Source organism: Orcinus orca, chromosome 19, assembly GCF_937001465.1.
Source record: "Orcinus orca chromosome 19, mOrcOrc1.1, whole genome shotgun sequence".
NCBI lineage: Eukaryota > Metazoa > Chordata > Mammalia > Artiodactyla > Delphinidae > Orcinus > Orcinus orca.
The window spans coordinates 38,572,464-38,593,998 of NC_064577.1; the positions used below are offsets into that span (position 1 = coordinate 38,572,464).

At 55.7% G+C, this 21,535-nt stretch overlaps 2 protein-coding genes and 1 long non-coding RNA gene across 17 annotated transcripts in view; 2 read left to right on the forward strand and 1 right to left on the reverse strand.

Annotated features, from left to right (window-relative positions):
* Positions 1-2,504, forward strand: part of PLEKHM1 (pleckstrin homology and RUN domain containing M1) — a 50,921-nt gene extending 48,417 nt beyond the window's left edge. For all 6 annotated transcript variants that reach the window (XM_033416908.2, XM_033416909.2, XM_012539165.3 and 3 more), the window contains one exon: positions 294-2,504. In XM_033416908.2, coding sequence (XP_033272799.1) covers positions 294-405 — 112 coding nt within the window. In that variant the 3' untranslated portion in view covers positions 406-2,504. The remainder of the gene's footprint in view (positions 1-293) is intronic.
* Positions 2,505-4,048: 1,544 nt separating this feature from the next.
* ARHGAP27 (Rho GTPase activating protein 27) overlaps positions 4,049-21,535 on the forward strand; it is a 30,679-nt gene continuing 13,192 nt past the window's right edge. For 2 of the 10 annotated variants that reach the window (XM_049702296.1, XM_033416917.2), the window contains exons 1-3: positions 4,049-4,380; positions 5,312-5,444; positions 6,735-7,409. In XM_049702296.1, coding sequence (XP_049558253.1) covers positions 6,753-7,409 — 657 coding nt within the window. In that variant the 5' untranslated portion in view covers positions 4,049-4,380; positions 5,312-5,444; positions 6,735-6,752. Of the gene's footprint in view, positions 4,381-5,311; positions 5,445-6,672; positions 7,410-21,535 lie in introns of all 10 variants that reach the window. The other 8 variants (XR_007473580.1, XM_033416915.2, XM_012539170.3 and 5 more) reach the window with 8 other exon arrangements.
* On the reverse strand, positions 18,047-21,404 carry LOC117198859 (uncharacterized). Its single transcript, XR_004480117.2, has 2 exons — positions 21,305-21,404; positions 18,047-19,185 (listed from the first exon to the last, which is right to left on the reverse strand). It is a non-coding gene; the product is annotated as an uncharacterized LOC117198859 (long non-coding RNA).

Genomic DNA, 21,535 nt, shown 5'->3' on the forward strand with positions numbered 1-21,535 from the left:
CCCGCATTTGACCTCTGAACAGACCTGGGGCTGAGTTTTTTAAACTGCAGAGTGTTTGAAACATAGGCAAGAAATCGTTTTGTGAGTCTCAGCAGTATTTATAAAAGGGAAATAGAATAGAGAGTATCAGTGTGCATTGCAGGGCTTAGTAAGCACTGTGGCAAGAACCTTTTGTCCCGGAACGGAGGGGCAGCGCCGTGTGCCGTGGGTGGCAGGCCCCCATCAGGAGCACTGACCAGCCTCGAGCCCCGGGAGGCCCGTCGGTCCCAGCAGTGCTTGCTGCTCTCTCCCAGGTGTGGCGAATGCAAGACCGTCTTCCATCAGAGCTGTCAGGCCGTGATGAAGAAGGGCTGCCCCCGCTGTGCCCGCCGGCTCAAGTACCAGCAACAGAGCACTCTCGCCTAACCCCATTTCCTGTCCCCACCCGGGACCCGGGGCTCAGCCATCCCAGCTGGGTTGGCCATCAGCCTGGGTCACACTTTCAAGGTGTCACAGATGTCTCCCTTGTCAGGAAGACTCTCAGATGTGACCAGAGCATGAGCCTATGAGAGGGAGCCTTGGGAGCTCTTGATGACACCTCCTGCCCCCCACCCGTTTGGAGGCCAGGACACCAGCAAATGCCCCTGTCCGAGGATGCGGGAGGAGAGGGGGCTTTGCACTAATTGGCCTGGATCGCCTCACTGACGCACCGTCTCCATTAGGGCTGTTCACACACTGTGGAAATAAGACTTGGGAAGCATTTTCAATTCCACATTCCTGATTAAAAGGCCTAGTTTTTTTAAGGTGGGTTTTTTCCCTTCATATTTCAACAGAAAATATTTTTTTATTCTTGACCCTCCACAAGTCACCCAAGAAATACAGCCACTCTCACCCTGAGCAAATGTGCAGGAACCGCTCAGGCCAGGCCTGTAGGCGGGTGGCGGCTGGGTGGACAGGCCCCCTAGGACAGAGCCTGCCAGCTGGCGGGCGCCTTTCCTTCCCCCTTACCGAGCGCTCGCTGCCGACAGCTCCTGTACAACGTGCCAAACCCCCGGGGGGCCAGGCAGGCTCAGTCCTGAGGACCATGTGTTTCCTCTCTGCTCCCCGCCCCCTCCTCACCTGAAAAGCCCTTCACTTCCTCCGTGTCGGAGCCCCTGGCTCTCCAATAGCCTGGGATCTTGGTCCCGCAGGAGGAGGGGAATGACTCGGAACCAGCACTGTCAGCACTTTGAGCCTTCCTTGGTCCAGGGAAGGGTCGTCATCTAGCCCATCCCTCAGCCCCCTACCCTCCTCACTCCTACCACCGACAAGCAGCCAGACGGGCGGGGGACTGCTGCAGACGCAGGAATGCATCCCCGCCTGACTGACTCCCACCAGGACAGAGGTAGGCTGGGTCCCCACTGTGGAACCCTCAGAACCCTCGTCCTTCCACGAAGAGTGTCAGCCCTGCTGCTGAGATGCGTAGGGACACGCAGGAGAAGCCACCCCCGTGGAAGGATGCTCAGCCTCAGTTTACAAAGCCATGAGAGTTCACAGAGCTTTGCTGGACCGGCCCAGGAGGGGCGCTGCCGAGAGACTGGAAAATTTCGCTGGAGCACGACTGCCTTTTGAAGGGGTCTTGGGGTGGAGCCTGGAATTGTTTTCAAAGTGATATTTAGACCCTTGGGGTTGGGGGGTGAAATCTGGGCATGATTTCTCTGTTGCCCCCCCCCCACCTCTCCTGGATCCTCAGCCCTGGGGTCTTCCGGCCATCCTGTCTGCACTCAGCTTGGATTGGGGGCCTCAGGTGGAGATCCGCCTTCACTGTCAAGATACGAACCTACTCCCACCTCTCCCTTGGGCTGATCTGACTGCTGAGTCACCTGCCCGGCCCTGTGGAGCTGGATAAATTGTGCAATAGAATCGAGGAGGTGGCAGGCGGATGGGGGAGGGGGCTGTCACACAGCTGCTCTGTCCCCATCACGGAAGATGGTGCACACCTGTGCCCAGCGCACCAAAGAAGGTGGATCCTTACCCCCATCCCCACCCCCCATAGCCAGCATTAATGCTCCACCACAGACACAGCCTGATCAGAGCCGTAATTGGTCCAGATCGCTGAGTGGGCCTGGGGTGGGCAGCGCCGCCTGAGCCCAGCCCTGTTTCCTCGGGCCTGTGAGTATATCCTGTATTCCAGAAGGTCCCTAGGAGGCAGCAGGAGGCCCTGGAGGCGCTCACTTTGGTCTGGCGGGGCCTGGCACGCCCCGCTCCCCGCCCTCCCCGACATCAGTAGCATTAGAGCTGACCCTCCCCCATACCAAAAAGCTGCTGATGCTTTCAGATGAGTTGACTTTTAACACCCTCACCTCCAATGGGAAGCTGATGTGAACCTCGGTCGTGCCCACACTATTTTTAAAATTTCATTTTATGCAATAAACTGTTTCTAGTGAGGGGCCCTGGCCCTGAGAAGTGCTTTGCAATGTACCGAAGGAACTGCTGCGTGTGATTTTTGAATGATTTTGCAGTAAAGACCTGATCTTTCTAACCTGTGGTCTGGTTTCTGAATCTTTTTTTTTTAATATGTAATTCGGTTATTTTATTTATTTGTTTGTTTATTTAGGCCGTGCCACCTGGCATGCAGGATCTTAGTTCCCCAGACCAGGGATCGAACCCAGGTCCCCTGCAGTGGAAGCGCAGAGTATTAACCACTGGACCGCCAGGGAAGTCCCTGGTTTCTGAATCTTAATGCTGCCACTGACTGGGGGAGACCACAGGCCCTCAGTTACCATCTGATAGCCGCCTCTGCTCTCTTGTCAGTCAAACCGTAGGCAATGGAGGGCAGGAGGAGGGTGGTTATTGGTAAACATTTGCAAGCAGGGGGCTTGTGTGCCAGGAGTGGGCATGGAGAAGAGGGGAAGTAATTCTTCAGTCTACCCCCGACCCTTGCCTCTCCCCGGAGTCAGCCCCCCTCCCCCACCGTGGGGTAGGATTTCAGGGCCTTTGGGGAGCTTTACTTACATACACTCATATAACTAATGAAGCTGATGCCTGAAATCCCACCGTGATGGCTTCTTTCCTGTTCCTTAAATGTCAAAGCACAGACTCCTGACACTGGAACATGTGAAACCATTTTCCACAGGGTTATCCAAGGCAAGAGAAGGGGCTCAGGAAGGAAAGGTTTGTGAGCAGGGCCCGATTCAGGGCTCATGGTTTTAGGGCTCAATGTGGCCTTTACTTGGCTGCCAACTTTCCTCTGAAGTTCCAGAAGAAGTCCCAGGGGTGGGGGTGGGGGTGGGGGGCGCCTGCAGTGGGAAGCCCGCCACTGCCCACTGTAAAGACAGAAGAAGGAAACAGAGTAATTCCCAGGGAAATCAGGTTGCAGGAAAATGGGACTGAAAGATTCAGGTCTGCAGTTTCCTGTCCTTGAAGATGCCTCTCGGCCTTCGAGGGACCACTCACTCTCCGCCCACTGCACGAGCCCCAGCTTCCGTCAAGGGCAGGCAGTGGTGGGCTCCGAGGAAACCTGAGGGACCTGGTGCGCGGGCTAGAGGCGGCGGGCCCAGAGGAGGGCCAGGAGCACATGACCTGTGTGCTGCCTTTGGACTCAATCCTCCATCCTTAGCAAGGTGTTTCTGAGAACACTTGTGTCTCCCTTCCCCCTCCTGCCTAAAGGAGGATGGGGGGAGTGGGGATTGGAGACCTCAATTCAACCCCAAAGAGGAGGACAGCTCACCTCATAATAAAATTAGTGGTAATAACTAATCTAATGTGTGTTCTTAGAACGTGATCATAACAATACATCTGCTTAGTGCATCTCATTTAATCTTCACAACAATCCTATGAAGTAGGTGTTATAATCCCCAGTTTATAGGAAAGAAAACTGAGATGCAGAGATAAGGTGAGCATCTTGCGTTCAAGCCCCAGGAGCCTGCTCTGAGCTTATCCTACGGACAGATTGGAGGAGGCCCTCCTCCCCCACAAGGATCAAGGCAGGGCAGTGGGGGAAAGGGGTGGGGTAGAGCAGTGGAGGGAAATCTGGCCAGCAGTTGGTGAGAAGGCCTCCTCCCCTCTCATCCCACCATCCTGGTTCTGCTGTCTCCACCTCCGGGAGACCGCCAGGTGTGGCCCAGGATCCCGGGAGGTGCAGGGGAAGGGGTGGCGCCTCTGCTCCTCGGGCGCTGGCCCGTCCCAGAGGGGACAGGAAGCCAGGACACCGGGGATTGTCTCTCGGAGCCGCAACCCCAGTCCGGGAGGAAGTTCTGCCGGGTGCTCTCCGCCGGTGCCTCCCTCGCTATATTGTTGAACAGGAAACAGGGCAGCGTGGGAGCAGGGCGGTGGAGGAGGGAGCGCCGGACGCCGAGCCCCCGCGCGGCTGCCAGGACAAGTGGAGGCGAGGCCAGCGGTCGGACACCCCGAGGTGCCAGGGTAGGGCCGGACTGGGCGGGGGTGCTGATCTGGGGCGGGGAAGGGGACCGCAGGTGGCGGGTCCTCACCCGGGAGCATCGCGAGCCAGCCCCTTCGCACTGCGCTGGAGCCTGAGCTGCGCGGGCTCGGAAGGAGGGCCGCGCGGGACGGATATTCCCCTCCCCCGGGAGGAGGTGGGAGGCGAAGGGCTGCCCTCCGTCCCGGGGCAGGAGGGGCGCAGGCCCAGGCCCCCAGCTTCGACCCAGGCGTTGGCGCCGCTGTGGCTCTTGTCTGTCTCCCGGGCAGTGGACGCAGTGCACCTCCTGGTGATGGGTCCGTCCTCGCGCTCCAGGGATCCTCCCAGCTCCCCCACCCCTTCCGTTCTCTTAGCTCCCCCAGGGTCGGGGAAGGAGCCGAGGGTTGGGTCCCCTCCCCACCCAGCCAGTGACCCTGCGTTCCGGGGAGCGTCCCTGCGGTGGGAACCCCGCTCCAAGTTTTGCCAGGCCCGGCCGAGTTGCGTTCGGAAAGAGCCTGGGGAGGACGTAGATGGGACGGGAGCGGGTAGTGCCTGCAATCCGCACAGTTCAGGATGCAAATGGCCTTGCTCGGATTGGGAACGCACCGGCAAGACTGCAAGCCCGGGTCGAACAGCCCCTAAGCAGCGCGCCCGCGGGACGCAGAGGCTCGCGGACAACGAATGTCGCGCGTAGGGGTGGAGCGGGGCAGGGTCGGGACCCTACCCTCCCTTGGATCCGCTCGCGACCCTCCAGCGCCCCTTCGGTCGCAGCCCTCCCTGCCCCTGCCCCTCCCTCTGGCCTTCTCCTGCCCCGGGCCCCGCCCCCAAAGTCCCCACCGGCCCAGGCAGATTTCTTTAGGCTCCTCCTCGCCCCTCCCAGACACAGCCGCTTTGGGAACTGAAGGCAGCCCTCTCCTTCTTTGCTCTCCTCGCCAGCTCCTCCTTCCCGAGGTCTCTCCAGCCTAGCTCTTTGAAGCCCCGCCCAAGGAGATGGCAGGGGCCTAACCTGCATGCATCCGCCGGCTCCGCCCAGCCAGCCCATGGGCTCCTTGAGGTCAGCCCTGCCGACGTGAGTGAGCGCGGGGGTCCAGGGGAAGGTGGTGAGAAGTGGTGTCCCCCCCCTAGGGTTTGGTGGCTTAGCTCCCGTCAGCTCAAGGACCCCGCCTCCAGGGCCCAGTGTGCTTAATGACTCAGTTTACACCCCTTCCCCATCGGGGAAAGCTTGAGAAGGAGAAGGAGCGCTACACCAGACCAGACCTTGTGCCTTGGATCCCTCAGCCTCAGCAAGAGGCCGAGCTCCCAGCTGCTGGTCCCAGGTCACCTTTGTGGGTCAGTAGGTGTGGTCGATGTAAAGGCTTGGAGGGACCAGCCACACAGGCAGGCTTACAACTGGGCTCTGACTCCCTCCCCCAACATACCAAGGGCCAGACTGAGCTGGCGTGGAGGGGGTCGTGTTGTGGTGATCACTCCAGGAGAGCTTTGGAGGTCCCTGGTTACACCTCACGGGTAGTCACTGTCCCAAAGTGCATTCCCTAGGGGCCATTCTCATGGGGCAAAGTAGAGATCACAGGGCAGGGGGGCAGGCCGCAAGGCCGAGCCTCTCTCGGGAGGTGGAGATGGGAGCCAGAGAGCAGGGGGCGGTGCCGGTCGGTCTGGGCTGGCCGGACTCCGGGTTCACGTCTGTGGCAAAGCCGCTGGGGAAGGAAAGAGCAACCGAGAGAACCGGTTCCCCCGGCCTTGGCAGTTGCGGCCCCTTACGCCAAGGCCCTTGGACTAAGCGGGGCAGGGACACTCCCAGACTAGAGCAAAGCGGGGGCCGCTCCTGGAGCCCGCGCCCCAACCCTGTTCCCGCGGGCCTTGGGCGCACACGCCTGGGGAGTGGGGTGCCAAGGACGCGATTCCCTGAGGGCTGGAAGCGTCGGGGAGGGGTGGGACGGGGGTAATGGAATGAGCTATTCTTCCCACTTCACAGACGCGGAAACTGAGGCCTAGTCAACTTTTAGGCAAACGTGGTGTTGACTTTATCGCGGGCAATCACCCCCATCTCTTTGAGCCAAAGCTTCCCTGGCTGTAAAGCTGAACCAGTATTACCCACAATCTCCCCACCAAGGGATAGAATTTTACTATCAACCAAGAGAATGAAAGGGCTGTCTTAATTCCATCACTGAGTGTAAGAATGAGAACCTTAGAGGTTATTTTATCCAAGTGCCCCGTTTTAGAGATAGGAAAACTGAGGCCTGAACGTACACAAACGATTGTAGCTTCGGTACTCGAACCCAAGTTTTCCGTCTCCCTAGTGCGGTGCGCTTCCCGGCTCGGCGGCCCTGACCTCCGCGCCCCTCCTCCTCGTTGCCCACAGGGACACGCCGCAGCCACGATGGCGGCGGACGTCGAGGGGGACGTGTACGTGCTGGTGGAGCATCCCTTCGAGTACACGGGCAAGGACGGGCGCCGCGTTGCCATCCAGCCCAACGAGCGCTACCGCCTGCTGCGCCGCAGCACGGAGCACTGGTGGCACGTGCGCAGCGAGCCCGGCGGCCGCCCCTTCTACCTGCCGGCGCAGTACGTGCGCGAGCTGCCTGCCCTCGGCCACCCTGCCCCCGCCCCGCAGCCGCCCGCGCGCCTTCCGGGTCCCGCAGACCCCGAACCGCTCTCCTATGACTACCGCTTCGTGAGAGCGTCGGCGCCCGCCGGTCCCGACGGCGCGCCCGCCGAGCCCCGGGGCCGCGCGGGCTCCATGTGCGGCCTAGCTCGGCGCGGCGCAGCAAGCCAGCGCCGAAGCCTGGCGCCCTGCCTGCCCGCCTGCCTGTACACGAGGCCCATGGCACCTGTGCGGCCCGCGCAGTCTTTGGACGACCTGGCCCGCACCGCCGCGCCCCCTGCCGGTCTCCTCGGGAGCGGGGGCAGCCTCAAGGCCTGCAGCGTGGCGGGCTCTTGGTTGTGCCCGCGGCCTCTGGCGGGCAGCAACTCCGAAAACGTCTACGAGGCCATCCAGGACGTGCGCGGCCAGCCGCTGGAGCAGCACCCGGAGCAGGTACGCCATGGGGAGCCGGGAGCGGGCAGACGGGCGGGAGTTACGCGCGCCGCGAGTGGCGGCCCTAGGAGACCCGCTCAGTCTTGCATCGGGCTCCACGGAGCAGCAGTGTCCGCCGGCTTTGGACCGCTCACGCCGAGCCTAACTTTACTCAACTACGAAACGAGAGGGGTACAGGCTTACTAACGATCTCTTAGCTGCAATTCCCAAATGTCAAAGCTCCCTGGAGCCCAAAGGGTTTTTGTAACTCAGCTGATGGCAAACTTTGACTTGAACCATGTGCGGCCGTGGACGGTCTTAATTTATCCCATTTAGTGTGAATATTCAAGTTTTGCTGCAGAAGTGCAAATAAACCCGATTACAGGCTGCTGCCCAAGCCTTGCAGGGAGAGTTATGTCACCTGTGGCAGGTGTGTGCGCCGGTTATCCTTCTAAAATCCGAACCATTCCAAAACGTATCCAGAATGAAATAGGGGACTGTGGACCTGCCGCCGCCTTTCTCACATGAGCTTGGGCGTCGGAGGAGATAATGGATGTGAAAGTCAGGGGTCTGCTTCCTTCCTTTTTTGACTGGTTCCAACATTTTAGTTCCTTTTTTTTTTTTTTTTTTGTAATTTTGATGGTTTTGTTTCAGAAAGAAGTCCAGTTATCGCGAGGATGTTCTTTTTGCCTCAGAATTCGGTTATGTAAATTTGGGAAATTTAAAATTTTTATTTAAATATCATTTAAAATAAGAGCACCTTTTAAAAACTCTTACATCCTCAGAATACTTCGGCGGCCTGGACTTCTTCAAGTTTAGGGACTTTTCAGGGAGAGGTGGGGGCGTGGAGGGCACAGGCCCCCTCTGACATGTGCCACATCTGACAGCTGTGTAATTATGGGCAATCCACTTCCTCTCTCAGGGTCTCAGTTCGTGTTTAGATCAAGGGGGTAGGGGATGGATGACCCCTGAAGCTTGTGAGTCTCTGATTTCCTTCTTTGGACCCAGTATGATTACAATAAATATTGATGCCTGCCACGTTCAGGGACTGAGTCTGGGAAGAAAGAGGCACCGTCCCCATCTGTGAGTTCCTGGGTCTTCCCTCCGCCCGGTCTCGTTATGGTGCAGTGTTCAGGATTTGAGGCAGAGACTCGAATTTGACTCTGCTGGGTCACCTGCCAGCTCCTGACAAGCCGCTTCATTCCCCTGGCCACGATGCCCTCTTGTGTACATGCAGAACAATACCAAAGGATTCGAGGCGTTGAGAGCCTTAAACGAGGTGAAGCGTGGAAGTGCTTGGCACGTAGTAGGCGGTCAGCCAAGACCGGCTGAGGTCCCACTGGGTGTCTTTTCCTCCGGGTGCACGCCACCTTTGCTAAGGTTTCTGCAAGGACCAACCCGCCCCCTGGTGGCCAGAGCGGAGAACAGCATGCGGTGGGTGGGGAAGGAGATCGGGACCCAGACCCGGAGCTGGGAGAGTTGCGAGGGCGGAGCAGGGATGGGGCGAGTCCTTCAGCCAAGCTCCTCTGGAATACATGGCTGGATGCCAGCACCCCTTCTCCGGCGCCCCTCCGTTTACTGAGCAGGCTCTCGGCGGCACACTCCGGGGCCTTTCCACATTCTCTGTCCTTGTGATGGTGGGAATGTCTGTCTGGCCCTTGGAGGTGCACTCCTCGATCCTTGAGGTGGGGGACTGGCCTTTCTCTCTGAACCCCAGCACCTGGCATAGGGCCTGGCCCAGAGCCTTGCCGAATGTGTTGAAGAGGGACGAGGAGAGCCAGCCCCCTTACCATGAACCGGGGCTCTGCAGGTCTGCCCAAGGGGCTCCACCCATGAGCCCAGGACCAAGATGGGAGAAAGAGGGAGAGGAGACACCACCACCCCACCCCACTCCCCGCATCCTGGTACCTCCTGAGAAGAGAAATCACCCCAGGAGCCAGGGTCACTGCCCTTTCTTTCTCTAGCTGCGGCAGCTGCAGTGGTGTATTAGGAGTATGTGGACACAGGTGATGATGGGGGTAGCGCTTGTACAGGGAGGAACTGGGGTGTCTCCCAGACACCTGGGTTTTGGCAGAGAGGCTCTGCCCAGTCCCACTTCTGGCCCTAATTCACTGTGTGACCTCAACAAGTCACTTAGCATCTCTGGTCCTGTTTCCTCCCCTGTGTAATGGGTATAATACCACACTCCCTGTGACTGTGCTTTATTCGAGTGTCAGCTGTGGGCTTCCCTTGACACCCCATCCCTGACAAACTCCAGGGGTGGGCAGATGGTTCCCTCCTGGGAAGGAAATCCCACCCTGCTCTCAGTTGTTCAAGATAGCATTTAGAGAAGTAGTTTCCTGAAAGGTGAGCCTGCCTGTTTTCTCCTTGGAGGATGCAGGAGAAGCAGGTCCTACCTTTCCCCTCCATTCACTACATGTGAATTGACTGAACACCTGCCAAGCACCAGGTGGGCCTTTGGATCTAAAGGTGACTGAGGCACAGATCCAGCTCTGAGGGGTTCGCTGTCTGGGATGGGAGATTGGGAGGAGGGGACTTCAGTGCCTGACACAGGCCACCTGTAATGGAGCTACACTCGGGGTGCATGGGCAGAGGTGGAGGTGCGGGAAGATGCGGCACCTCTGGGGCCTTACAGCTGGGGCTCAGGAATGGGGGCTTGGGGTCGGGAGTGGATGGTGTCTTGCCGAGCCGGGGCTCATGGGCTCTCGCCAGGAATTTGGACTTTATCCTGCAGCTGTTGGAAGGCTTTCAGCAGAGAAGGGAGGGGGATTGAGGAAAAACCCCTGTGGCTGGGCCTTGGAGAATGACGAGGACCTTCATGGTCTCCCAGGCACGCAGTGATAATGGGAGATTTGGGAGGTAGACTTGGCGGGACCTGGTGGCTGATGGGTCGGGGGGGGGGGTGGTGGGAAATCAGGAGGAGCTCCAGTCTCCCAGTCTGCACTCTGGGGCAGACAGTGGTGCTGTTCACAGCTGGGATAACTGGGGAGGAAGGGGTGGAGGAAAGACGCGGTGCCCACTTTGGCCCTGCCTGGTCCAGTAGGCAGTCGGATAGCTGGGGCTGCCATCCAGGAGGAGACCTTCAGCCTGTGATGGAGGAGCCATGGGTGTGGAGAGAATGTGGACTTGGGGAATGGAGCACCTGAACAGCCTTGGGGCTATTGCATTTGGGTGACTGACAGAGGGAGGAGAGAGGATCATAAGGGGAAAGAACAGTCAGGGAACAAAGAGAAAAAGCAGGAGAGTGCTGACCCAGAAGCCGAGGGGAAGTGTCCAGAGAAAAGGGAAGTTAGATGAAGGCCATCGAACATTTATCGGTAGTGGCCACCAGAAGGTCAGCGGCCACCTTATCAGAAGCTGGTCAAGGGGTCAAGGGGTTGCTGAAGGCAGAGAGCAAAGGGCCAGAGAAATGAGGGTGAGGACACAGGTAGCATGTAGACAACTCTCAGAAGCTTAGCAGGGAGGGGGACCCGTGTGGTCAGATGCGGGTGCAGATCTAGGGTGGAGACTCCCCCAAATCTCAGTGAAGGGGCAGGAAGAGGGGGAGGCTGAGGATGGTGAGGAGGTCGTTGAAGGGATGAGATCCCAGGAGAAAGGAGGGAGGGAGGGACCCAGAGCAGAGGGGAAGGGACCTACTTCCTCTGAGGAGGAGCAAGGATGTGTGCATGGAGGTGACATGGGGTCATTGGCGGGGTAGGAACAGTGTCCACTTGATGGGCCATTGGACAGGGGGAGATGGTGGCGAGGAGGGCAGGACAATTGGCAGAGGCAGGGACTGTCCCCGCCACAGGAGAGGAGCCTGTACCACGTGGGGCATTTCATAGCCTCGTCATTAACCACTCACTTGGCTGGGGAAGCACACAGTGAGCGTCTAGCGTGTGCTGGCCACCGGGACACAAAGCATGGTAAGACATGACGGTCCCTGTCCCAAAGGGGCTAACGGTCCTGTGGGCTCTCAAACACTCATCCTCCCAGCAGCCCGGGAGGCAGGCATGGGTACCCCCCCACGTTTGTCCCGAGTGCAAACAGAGGTTCAAAGAGCTTTAGTGACTGGCCAAAGGCCACACGGCCAGGGGGTGGCTGCTTCCAGATCAGCTGCAGGCCTCCAGACCCCAAACCCCACCCTTACCAGGCCCAGTCTCAGCCAGGCGGCTTTCGGGCTTGGCCACTGTTCTCAGCAAGGACAGTACAAGCCCAAGGCAAACAAGGGTTCACTTTTGGGTATTTTTTGGCGGCACCGCGCGGCTCGCGGGATCTTAGTTCCCTGACCAGGGATTGAACCTGGGCCCCGGCAGTGGAAGCGCCGAGTCCTAACCCCTGGACCGCCAGGGGATTCCCAAGTGTTCACTTTTCTGTGTGCTCCGTATGTGCCCAGCCGTGGGCATGGGGGCACGGAGGAGGCAGGGATTCCAAACGCTCCCCTTGAGAATGAGATGCCCCAGGAGGGGGCAGAAGCACACCCTTCTGAGGCGGGCGGGGGGGCCGTCCTGACTCTGGGATTTCAGGGTGTGGTCACCATCGCTGCCCCAAGCTGACTCAGAGGTGGGAAGGCCCAGGCCGGCCACCTGGACTGGAGCCCGCCCCTGCTGCCGGGGCATTGGCCCCAGGGAGGAAGGCGTTACAGCCCTGGCCTCTGCAGCTGCTTATGCAAACAGCCCAGGAGGCACCGCACCTGAGCGGGTTCTGGACTGGAAGGAACCCCAGGGCCCTCGTTGCTCCCTCCTCCTCTGCCAGGAACCGTGAGTGACCTTTCGCCTCCCAAGGAGCTGGGACCCTGGGGGGAGGAGGGGCGTGCCACAGCGGTTTTCCCACTCTCTCCCCGACTCCCCTCCCAGCCTTTCCCTGTACCCTAGAACCCACCCGGTGACCCCTGCTGCCAGGTGCCCCACTCTCCTCTCTGGATCCCAGCCCTGGCACGCACTCCCTGGGACAGACTCCAGGGGCAGCCCCAGGCAGCTGTGATGGAGATAAGGGAACTAGCCTTGGGCTGACCCACCTGGATCCCCCTTTGGGACCAGCCAGGGGGCCTTCTAAAACGGGGGGCTGGTAAGAACAGGGGAGCCGAGGCCAAGCGAAGGACCTAATGAGTCCCCTTGTCCATACGCCCTCCTTCCAACACCTCAGCCCACCCCGACCCAGCAAGGGCAGCTGCCCTGGGGTGGCCCAGCTGCTTTCTTGACACCTGGCCTGAACTTACCCTCCCCATGACTCACCTGCAGCCCCAGGCTGGCCCGGGAGCCCCACTGCCCAACCTACGACCTGGTTTGTGAAAGAGCATGTTCTTGGGGAGCTCCCTTCCATCCTCACCCCACATTCCTGCCCACTGAGAGCCCCCCCTGCCCACTGCCCCCAAGGCAGAAAGGAGCAACCTCCCACCCTGCAGACTGTTGTCACTCGGTGATTCCCCCGCTCCCCCAGCCTGGGCCTCATTTCACCCGGTTCCCTTCAGCCCCCAGGCCTCCTGAGACAACCCTGCGGCAAGCCCACCTGCCTCCCCACTTCCTTCCTGGGCTCCGGCAGCTGGCCTCACTCTGTATCTATTTTCTCTGCCCTTCCTGGAGCTGTCGGTCCAACAGTGGGAGGGGTCGGGCAGTTGGTACTGAATGCCAGCCCCGATGGCCAGTCAGTGCCAGGTCCTGGGCATGGGAGAGCCCATGGTCATGGCCGGAGGTAGCTGATGATCAGAACGTGGTCAAGGTTCCACGGCAGAGTGTTGGGGAGCTTTGGAGCTGGATCTAAGTGGATCAGCAAGGGGACAGTTGATGTTGGTTGGTGTTGAGGGAAATGGGGCTCCCAGCGCTGGGTCCCGCGAAGGGGTGCTTGCTAAAATTCGGACACTGTTTCCAAATTGAGGAAGGATTGTGGTGTTGAGGGGATTTCCAGAGCTACTGCCTAGGCAAGATGAAGCCTGCAGGACCCTTTGTCCAGCCCAGGCTCTGGGCTCCATGGTGCCGCCCTGCATCCTCTCCTTGCCCTGCCTGCAGGTCCATCGTGAGCATGAAGGTGAGTAGGCCAGGACTCCATGTCTAGGCTTCATGTCTGTCCTGGAGGCTGGGCCCACTTGGGCCGGAGAGAGGAAGCCCAGAAGAGGCCTGCCTCCAGACCCTGCCAGCCGTCTTCACTCCTCATTATACACTGGAGTGCTCCTCGCCTTGTCTGAACTTGTAAATGCCTTTTTCCCTATAAAAATAGTTTAACCCCATTGCAAATATTTGGATAAAGGGGTGGGAGGGGGAACTTCAATCTAATGATTTAGGATTTGGGTTTCTCTCCATCCATTCTGCTTTCCTAGGCTTACATGTTGGGGAGTTTTACAGGCATCCCAGTGTGCTGACGATTATGCTGTACTTTTTCACTTCCACGTTCCTTGATTCAGTAAATGGCAGGTGATGTTACCAGGCTCTGGGAGACAATGAAAAATCAGAGGTGGTCCCTGCCCTCAGGTAGCTTACTGTCCAGGGGGAGAGATTGACAAGTAAATGACAGTTACAGTATTTTGTGGCGAATGTCACTGCACGGTGCTGTGGGGGGCACGTCCGAGAAGCCCCCCTCCCGGGATCTCTCAGGCGAAAGGGAAATCTACAATCCTCCTGTCCAGGGAGGGGATGTCAGAGGTGAATCCTAACGGTTTCTACAGTTCAGCCTCCTGCAGAACCTTCTGGACCTGGTGCTTTTGCAGTGACAGATTTTTTTTTTCTTCTTCTCATCAGTGGTAATTAGTCTTTTCAATGTTCCCACTGGTTCTCTAGTTAATTTTGTCCTTTTCCTATTTTACCGGGAAAGTATTCCTTTTTAAGTTTTCAAAGTTCTTCATAGACCTACAAAAACTGTATATATTTTCTGTTTAAGGGATGTAAGGGTCCGTATGTATCAAATCAAGTTTATTGATTATATTATTCAGATACATTTCCTTTGTATGCTTCTTTTTTTGTCTTTTGTTCTGATTCTGATAGAGGTTTATTAAATCTCCCACTCAAATCCTCTCTGTAAATTTATTCTTGTACTTTTTTTAAAAAACTTATTTATTTTTGGCTGTGTTGGGTCTTCGTTGCTGCGCGCGGGCTTTCTCTAGTTGCGGTGAGCGGGGGCTACTCTTCGCTGTGGTGCTCAGGTTTCTCATTGCGGTGGTTTCTTTTGTTGCGGAGCACGGGCTCTAGGCTCGCGGGCTCAGTAGTTGTGGCTCGCGGGCTCTAGAGCGCAGGCTCAGTAGTTGTGGCGCACGGGCTGAGTTGCTTCGCGGCATGTGGGATCTTCCTGGACCAGGGCTCGAACCCGTGTCCCCTGCATTGGCAGGCGGATTCCTAACCACTTCACCACCAGGGAAGCCCTCTTCTTGTACTTTTAATAGTTTTTGCTTTTTCTGTTTAACTATAATGCTATTGGGAGCATACAGGTTTTGACCGTCCCATCTTCACAAATCGTGCCTTTGTATCATTCTGCCATGTCCCTTTTTATCCTGCTTAGTGCTTAAACCTGAAATTCCACCTTTCTGTTATTAATACGGCCATGCTTCCTTTTTATTTCATTTTATTTAATTTTTTGCACTTGCTGGTCTCTCAGTATCCTTTTATTTTCAACCATTATCATTTTTTTTAAAGTGTATTTCTTGTACATATCGTATCACTGTTTTTTTAAAACCCAAGCTGTCTCTTAATGGGATAATTCAATCTGTTCACATTTCATTTAACAATTGATACACTGTCCTTGATTTTATTACTAATGGTTTATTTTATTTTGTTATTTATTTATTTACTTGGCTGCGCCAGGTCTTAGTTGCGGCACGCGGGGATCTTCGTTGCCGCGTGGTGTCTTTAGTTGTTGCGGCATGCAGGATCTAGTTCCCTGACCGGGGATCAAACCCGGACCCCCTGCATTGGGAGCGTGGAGTCTTAACCACTAGACCATCAGGGAAGTCCCACTAATGGTTTAGTTTACAATGATTGGTTTACCTTGTGGTTTTCTTTTCCCCTTCAGTCAGGTTGCTCTCGATTCCCTTTTTCTCTCCCTGTTAATCTGTTGTCCTACTGCACTTTGCTCGTCATTAGTGGCTTCTGCTTTTCCCTGGGTTCCTAATCCAGTGTGTTGTAGAGGATGTGTGTGATGAGGACTCTTTTTCTCAGCAGCCCATCTGGAGCTCTCAGAGCACTGTCAGTCTGTAGACTTCGGTCTTTTTCCAGCTTAGGGAAATCTTTTTGTTACATGATTATTGTTTCTTTTACTTTTTCTTTCCTTTGCATGTTAGCTCTCCTGGCTGGATCCCACCAGTTTCTTATCTTTTCCCTCTTTACTTCCATCTCTATGTGCTTTTGCTCTGAGGTTTGAGGTATTTTTCTGCTTGGTCTCCCAGGCCACACATTTGAATCTCAAGAGTGACTCTCTTCTCCTTCAATTAGTAGTACAACAATATATTTTAAGTTCTAAAATAGTCCATTTTTTCCTTCTTTTGTGCCTTACTTGAATCTCCTTAAGAGTTTTTATTTTTTGTTCATGTTGTAATTATATTTTCCAGCCCTCTATCTTTCGAATAGCCTCAAGGTGTTTTTTGTTTTTGTTTTCTTAAACCAGGTAGTATACTTACATGGGTTAAAAAAATATCAAAGCAATATTAAAAAGTATATAGCAGGGCTTCCCTGGTGGTGCAGTGATTGAGAGTCCGCCTGCCGATGCAGGGGACGTGGGTTCGTGCCCCGGTCTGGGAAGATCCCACATGCCGCGGAGCGGCTGGGCCCGTGAGCCATGGCCGCTGAGCCTGCGCGTCCGGAGCCTGTGCTCTGCAACGGGAGAGGCCACAGCAGTGAGAGGCCCGCGTACGGCAAAAAAAAAAAAAGTATATAGCAATAATTCTCACACCGTTGCTTCCATGCCCTGTTCTCCATTGGCTCAAAAGTCACCACTTTTATTAATTCTTTTTCTATTCTTCCAGAGTTTCTTTATACAAACACAAACTGGTATCAATATATATTTGATGGTTTTCTGTCTCTCTTACACAAAGATAGTATGCAGGACACAGGGTCCTATATCTTGTTATTTTTTGCCTTTTTGATTTAACAGTGTATCTTGGAGATTGTACACAGAAAGTATCCTTCCTTATAGCTACATGGTTTCCCATTGTAGGGATGTATCATAATTCATTTAACCAGTCCACTGTTGATGGACACTTGGATTGTGTCCTATCTTTTGCTATTACAAACAACACTATAATAAATCATCTTTTACACCTGTACAGGTAAATCGAGGATAAATCCCAGAAGTACAGTTGCTGGGTTGAAGGGTAAACAGTAGGTATTCGTTAGATGTTGCCAAATTGCTGTGGGTGGGGCTTATACCAATTTGCTCTCCCACCAATGCAAATGAGCACGACTATTTCTCCACGGCCTTGCCGACTGAGTGTCATCAAAATTTTGGTTTCTGCCAATCTGACAGGAAAATGTATTATCTTAAGGTAGCTTGAATTTGCATTTCTCTTTCCAGTGAGAATGAGCATCTTTTTACATATTTGAGGACTGTTCGCTTCTCTTTCTCTGTGAATGGCCTGTTCCTATCCTTTGCTCATTTATCTGTTGAATTATTGGTCTTTTTCTTTGTTGATTTCCAGGAGGTCTTTCTGTAGGGAAAATCACCCTTTGTCTATTACATGAGTTGTAATCCCTTGTCAAAGTTTGTCTTTTGACTTTGCTAATGGTAATTTTTGGCCACACAAGTTTTCTTAAAATACATTTATGTAGTCAAATGTATAACTCACTTATTTTATGGCATTTATATTTAGAGTCTTTGTTACTAAGGCATCCCCCCCCCCCACCTTTGGCTGCACTACGCGGCATGTGGGATCTTAGTTCCCCAACAGGGATCGAACCCGCGCCCCCTGCATTGGAAGTGAGGAGTCTTAACCACTGGACCTCCAGGGAAATCCCACAAAGGCTTTTTTTTAAAGAGAATTTTGCTTATATTTTCCTCTCTGAGTATTGTTGTTATGGCTTCACTTTTTTTTTTTTTTGCGGTACGCGGGCCTCTCACTGCTGGGGCCTCTCCCGTTGCGGAGCACAGGCTCCGGACGCGCAGGCTCAGTGGCCATGGCTCACGGGCCCAGCCGCTCTGCGGCATGTGGGATCCTCCCGAACCCGGGCACGAACCCGCGTCCCCTGCATCGGCAGGCGGACTCTCAACCACTGCGCCACCAGGGAAGCCCTATGGCTTCACTTTTAACATCTGAATCTTTGATCCTTCGGGGGTATGTCTGAGTGGACAGAGTGAGATGTCGACTCACCTTTAATTACCTTTTCTTTCCAGATGGTCCTCCAGTTGTCCCATCCCCCTTTACTGACAAGTTCTTCTTCCTGCCATGATTTGTGATGGCGTCTTTAGCGTGTCCTGCGTCCCAGTCGTACTGGGGTCTGATAGCAGTGGCCAGTTTGGTGGCTCTGTTTGTTCCACCTCTCTCCAGCCCCTGGGCCATCAGAGGAGTGGAGTTTATTATGAGTCTTTGCTCATCAGGGCTGGGGGTGAGCTTGCTGGGGGGTCCCTAGAGCAGCGGTGGTCTCTGCCAGTGTGAATTCTCCCTGCCTCCTTGGCAGGCCCAGCCTTAAGGACAGAGGGTGTTTAGCCCACCTGCTTGGCTCCCCATCAGCTCCTGGGGGCAAGGGGTCTGGACAAGGCTCCCCCTGCCTTCACCCTAGGTGAAGTCCCGTGGCAGGGGCAGTCTACACCAGGGTCTCCCGGGTCCCAGCCTCTGTCTCAGGACCTCTCACCTGTGCCAGCCAGGTCCTGCCCACTCACCTGCACCAGCTCCCACTTGGTTTGGGCAGTAGAGGGTAGCAGCTGGGAGAAGAAGAGAAGCAGGGCATGTTTAAGCTGCTATATTTCAGAATCCCTGGCCCCAGAACTGTATCTTAAAGGGAGAGAAATTCCTTTGTCTATGACAGATTGGGAATAGGGGAGAGCTGGAAGGGCCGGTCTGTTTGCAGATAAGAAATAATGAATACCTTGTGAAGTAGTAACACTGAGGATGAAGAATAGAAAAAAAAAAAAAAGTCTGAGGGTTTTTTTTCTTTCTATTACGAAATTTTTCAAACATACAAAAAAGAATACTGAAGTGAATATAATTATACTTATTAGCTAGATTCAACAGTTACTGTTTTCCATGTTCTATCTTTTTTGCCAAGAATAAAATTATAAAAGTTACAAATGCCAGAGTTCATTATATTTCACCCTTGAAAACTTCAGCATGCACCTCTTAAAAATGATCAAAAATGATCTTTTTCTCTATCACCATGGTACCATTATTATATCTAACAAAATTAACATTAATGCTTTAATATCCTCTAAGATCCAAGCCATAGTCAAATTTTCCCCATTATCTTAAGACAAGTCTCTCACAGCCGGTTCAAACCAGGATCCAGTCCTATGCATTCATTGCATTTGGTTGTCTCTTAAATCTCCCTTGACAACCCCCTTCCTTTCCTTCTGCCCTGACACGGACTTGTTAAAGATACCAGGCCAGTTGTCCTGTAGAATGTCTGTTTCAGATCTGAATGTTGGCTTCCCTGTGGTGATGTTCCCATGCTCCTCTCACCCTGGTGTTACCTGGGGACTGGTAATTCTGAAAGGTTTCCGCAGGCTGGATCGCCAGGGCTCCGAGGCAGGTGATACAAGGAATCAAGGGTGATTCTAGGTTTCTGCTTGAGCAACATAGGTGATGCTGAGATGGGGAGGAGAATGAAGATGAACTCGGTGTGTGCATCTTTTCAGTGTACCGAGGCCATCCTGGGGCGGGGGGAGGGGGGCAGTTGGATTTCTCAACCTGGAGATACAGTTGCAAGTTGTTAAGCTAATAAAGCTGGTTGAGCTTCCCAGGACAGTAGAGTGAGGAGCAGAGATGAGACACCAAGCAGGCGGGAGATGGGCACCAAGAGGCTGGGAACAGAGTCCAGAACCAAGGGCACCCAACTGAAACCCCAAACCAGAAAAGCAGAAGTGCAACCCTGCTTTCTTCCCCACGTCCCCATGTGGGGGTGGGAACTCAGGTTCCTGCTTGGCTCTTTTGTACCAGCCAACCCTCTGAGCGGGGGAGAGAATGACAGCCCATTCTATGGATAAAGAAACTGAGGTCCAGAGATTCCAGGGGGTGCCCAGAGAGACACTGAGACGGAGTCTACACAAGAAGCCAGGTCTCTGGACTCTGGCTCCATTCTTTTTTCCCTTTAATTGAATGGAGCTTCTGCCCCAAACCCAGGAGAAGAACCTCACCCCAGGTCCTTGTGTTTGGAATCTCACACTAAGTGCCTCTCAGGGGGCGGGGCCAGGCATGACTCCCCACTGCACAGTGGTAGGGGTGGATACGGAGTGAGGCCTGGACTCTGTGCTGGAGGTGTGCTCAGAGGAGGGACAGACGCCAGAACAGGGGCGGTTCTGTACACGGCTAAGGCCCTGGGGACAAAGATCACGACTCATTTCCCCCTCCACCCCAGCCCGGGTGGCCAGAGCAGGCTCAGAGGCAGCTGAGGAGTTCCTGTCCCCCCTGCCCCGGTCCCCCTTAGCCAGCCCCTGGGCTCAGTCGCTGGTCTGTGGGCATTTCTTTTGCCTCTGGTCCCAGACAGCTGATAGGATTTGCTGGTTGCACCTGCTCCTGGCCCTTCTGTGAGAGTTTTGGAGAGATGGGCGACATGCAGCTGGCTTGTTGTGTCCCTTCCCCCCGCACGTGCCTCTCCAGGCGCGAGGGTGTGGTGAGAGAAGAGGACCCTGCTGGGGAGCCGCTGTGGTCAACACCTCCTCTCCCCGGGGGAGGGGAAGCCCGGGCAGGAGGCCTGAGGAGCCAGCCTCGGTGACCAGGACAGGCCAGAGCGGCGTGGGTTTTGCTCGGTCCCTGAAGTGTGGAGCCGGAGCCCAGAGGGAGACCCCAGGCGTGGGAGCCAGGCCTCTTAGAGGGGAGGAGCTGTGGCCGGGGCGCTGCCTTTTCTGTGGTCCCAGCCATCCCCCCACTGTCACTCCTGGTCCCTGCCACAGGGAGACCCTGCTCCCCAGTTCCTCCTGTGGGGCCGTGCTGAGGGCCTAGGTTCCCGCGCCTGTCCTCCTGTCTTCCCTCCCCACCCCAGCTCCTCCCTGGTGGCTCAGCTGCTCTGGGATTTGCAGAGCTTCTTCCCTTCTCTGGGGCTTGGCTTCTTCTCTCTTGGTGGCTGTGTGTGTGTGTGTGTGTGTGTGTGTGTGTGTGTGTGTGTGTGTGTGTGTGTGTGTGTGTGTGTGTATTCCCTGGCCCTCAGGGTAGGGGCAAGGTGACGTGCCATATGTGTGACAAGTGAGGACTCCAGGCCTCTCTGGGGGATTAGTCTTGCCCCTGGGCTGCTGGCTTCTGAGTTGGGGCACAGGGGATGGTAGTGAAGTGATACTAGAGCCCTGAGGGCAGAGTAGGGCATAGGCCTCAGACTTGCTCTGAATGGGGTCTCCCCAGGTGTTCCACACCCCAGATCTACACCATGCCTGGCTCGACTTGGGTGTCCCTGTCCTGAGCCCACAGTGGGTGCAGGGGAGGAGAGCCTGGGGGATGTGGGCCGGGAAGGAAGGAGAGCCAGGGCTGTGGGGTGAGGGATTGCTGAAATGGGAGATGAGGGCCCTGGGATGCAGGTGGGAGGGTGAGGGTCAGAGCGTCCTGGTCAGCCACTGCGGGCGAGCCCGCGGGCTGCCGGGTGGTGGGCACTTGGGGCTGAGGAGGAAGCACCTCTGAGGGGATTAATAAAGACAAGATGGACCCCAAAGGCTCCGAGGAGAGGCCGCAGCTTCTCATCCAGGACCTGCTGTGTCCTCTGTGAGCACCCACCTGGTGAGGAGGTGAAGAGAGGAGAGGCCAGAAGAAAGCTCTTAGGGTAGGGTGGGGTGGGGGGCTAGTCTCTGGGTCCTTGGAGGGCGGGGGAGGGGCCCGGGCGTACCTGCTCATGTGTGTGGGCACGCAGGTGAGGGTGCACGCATGCGTCTTGGTGACCAAGACTCGAGGAGGCGGACCCAGGCGGTCAGGCGGGTAGATGGTGGTGTGGCCAGAATCCCGCCTGTCCTCCGCGTGGCTGGAGGGATCCAGACACCAGCTCCCTCCGATACCACGTCTGCCCAGGCCCCTTCCTCTTTGAGACATCCCCCCACACACACAAGCTTCCTCTTCTCCA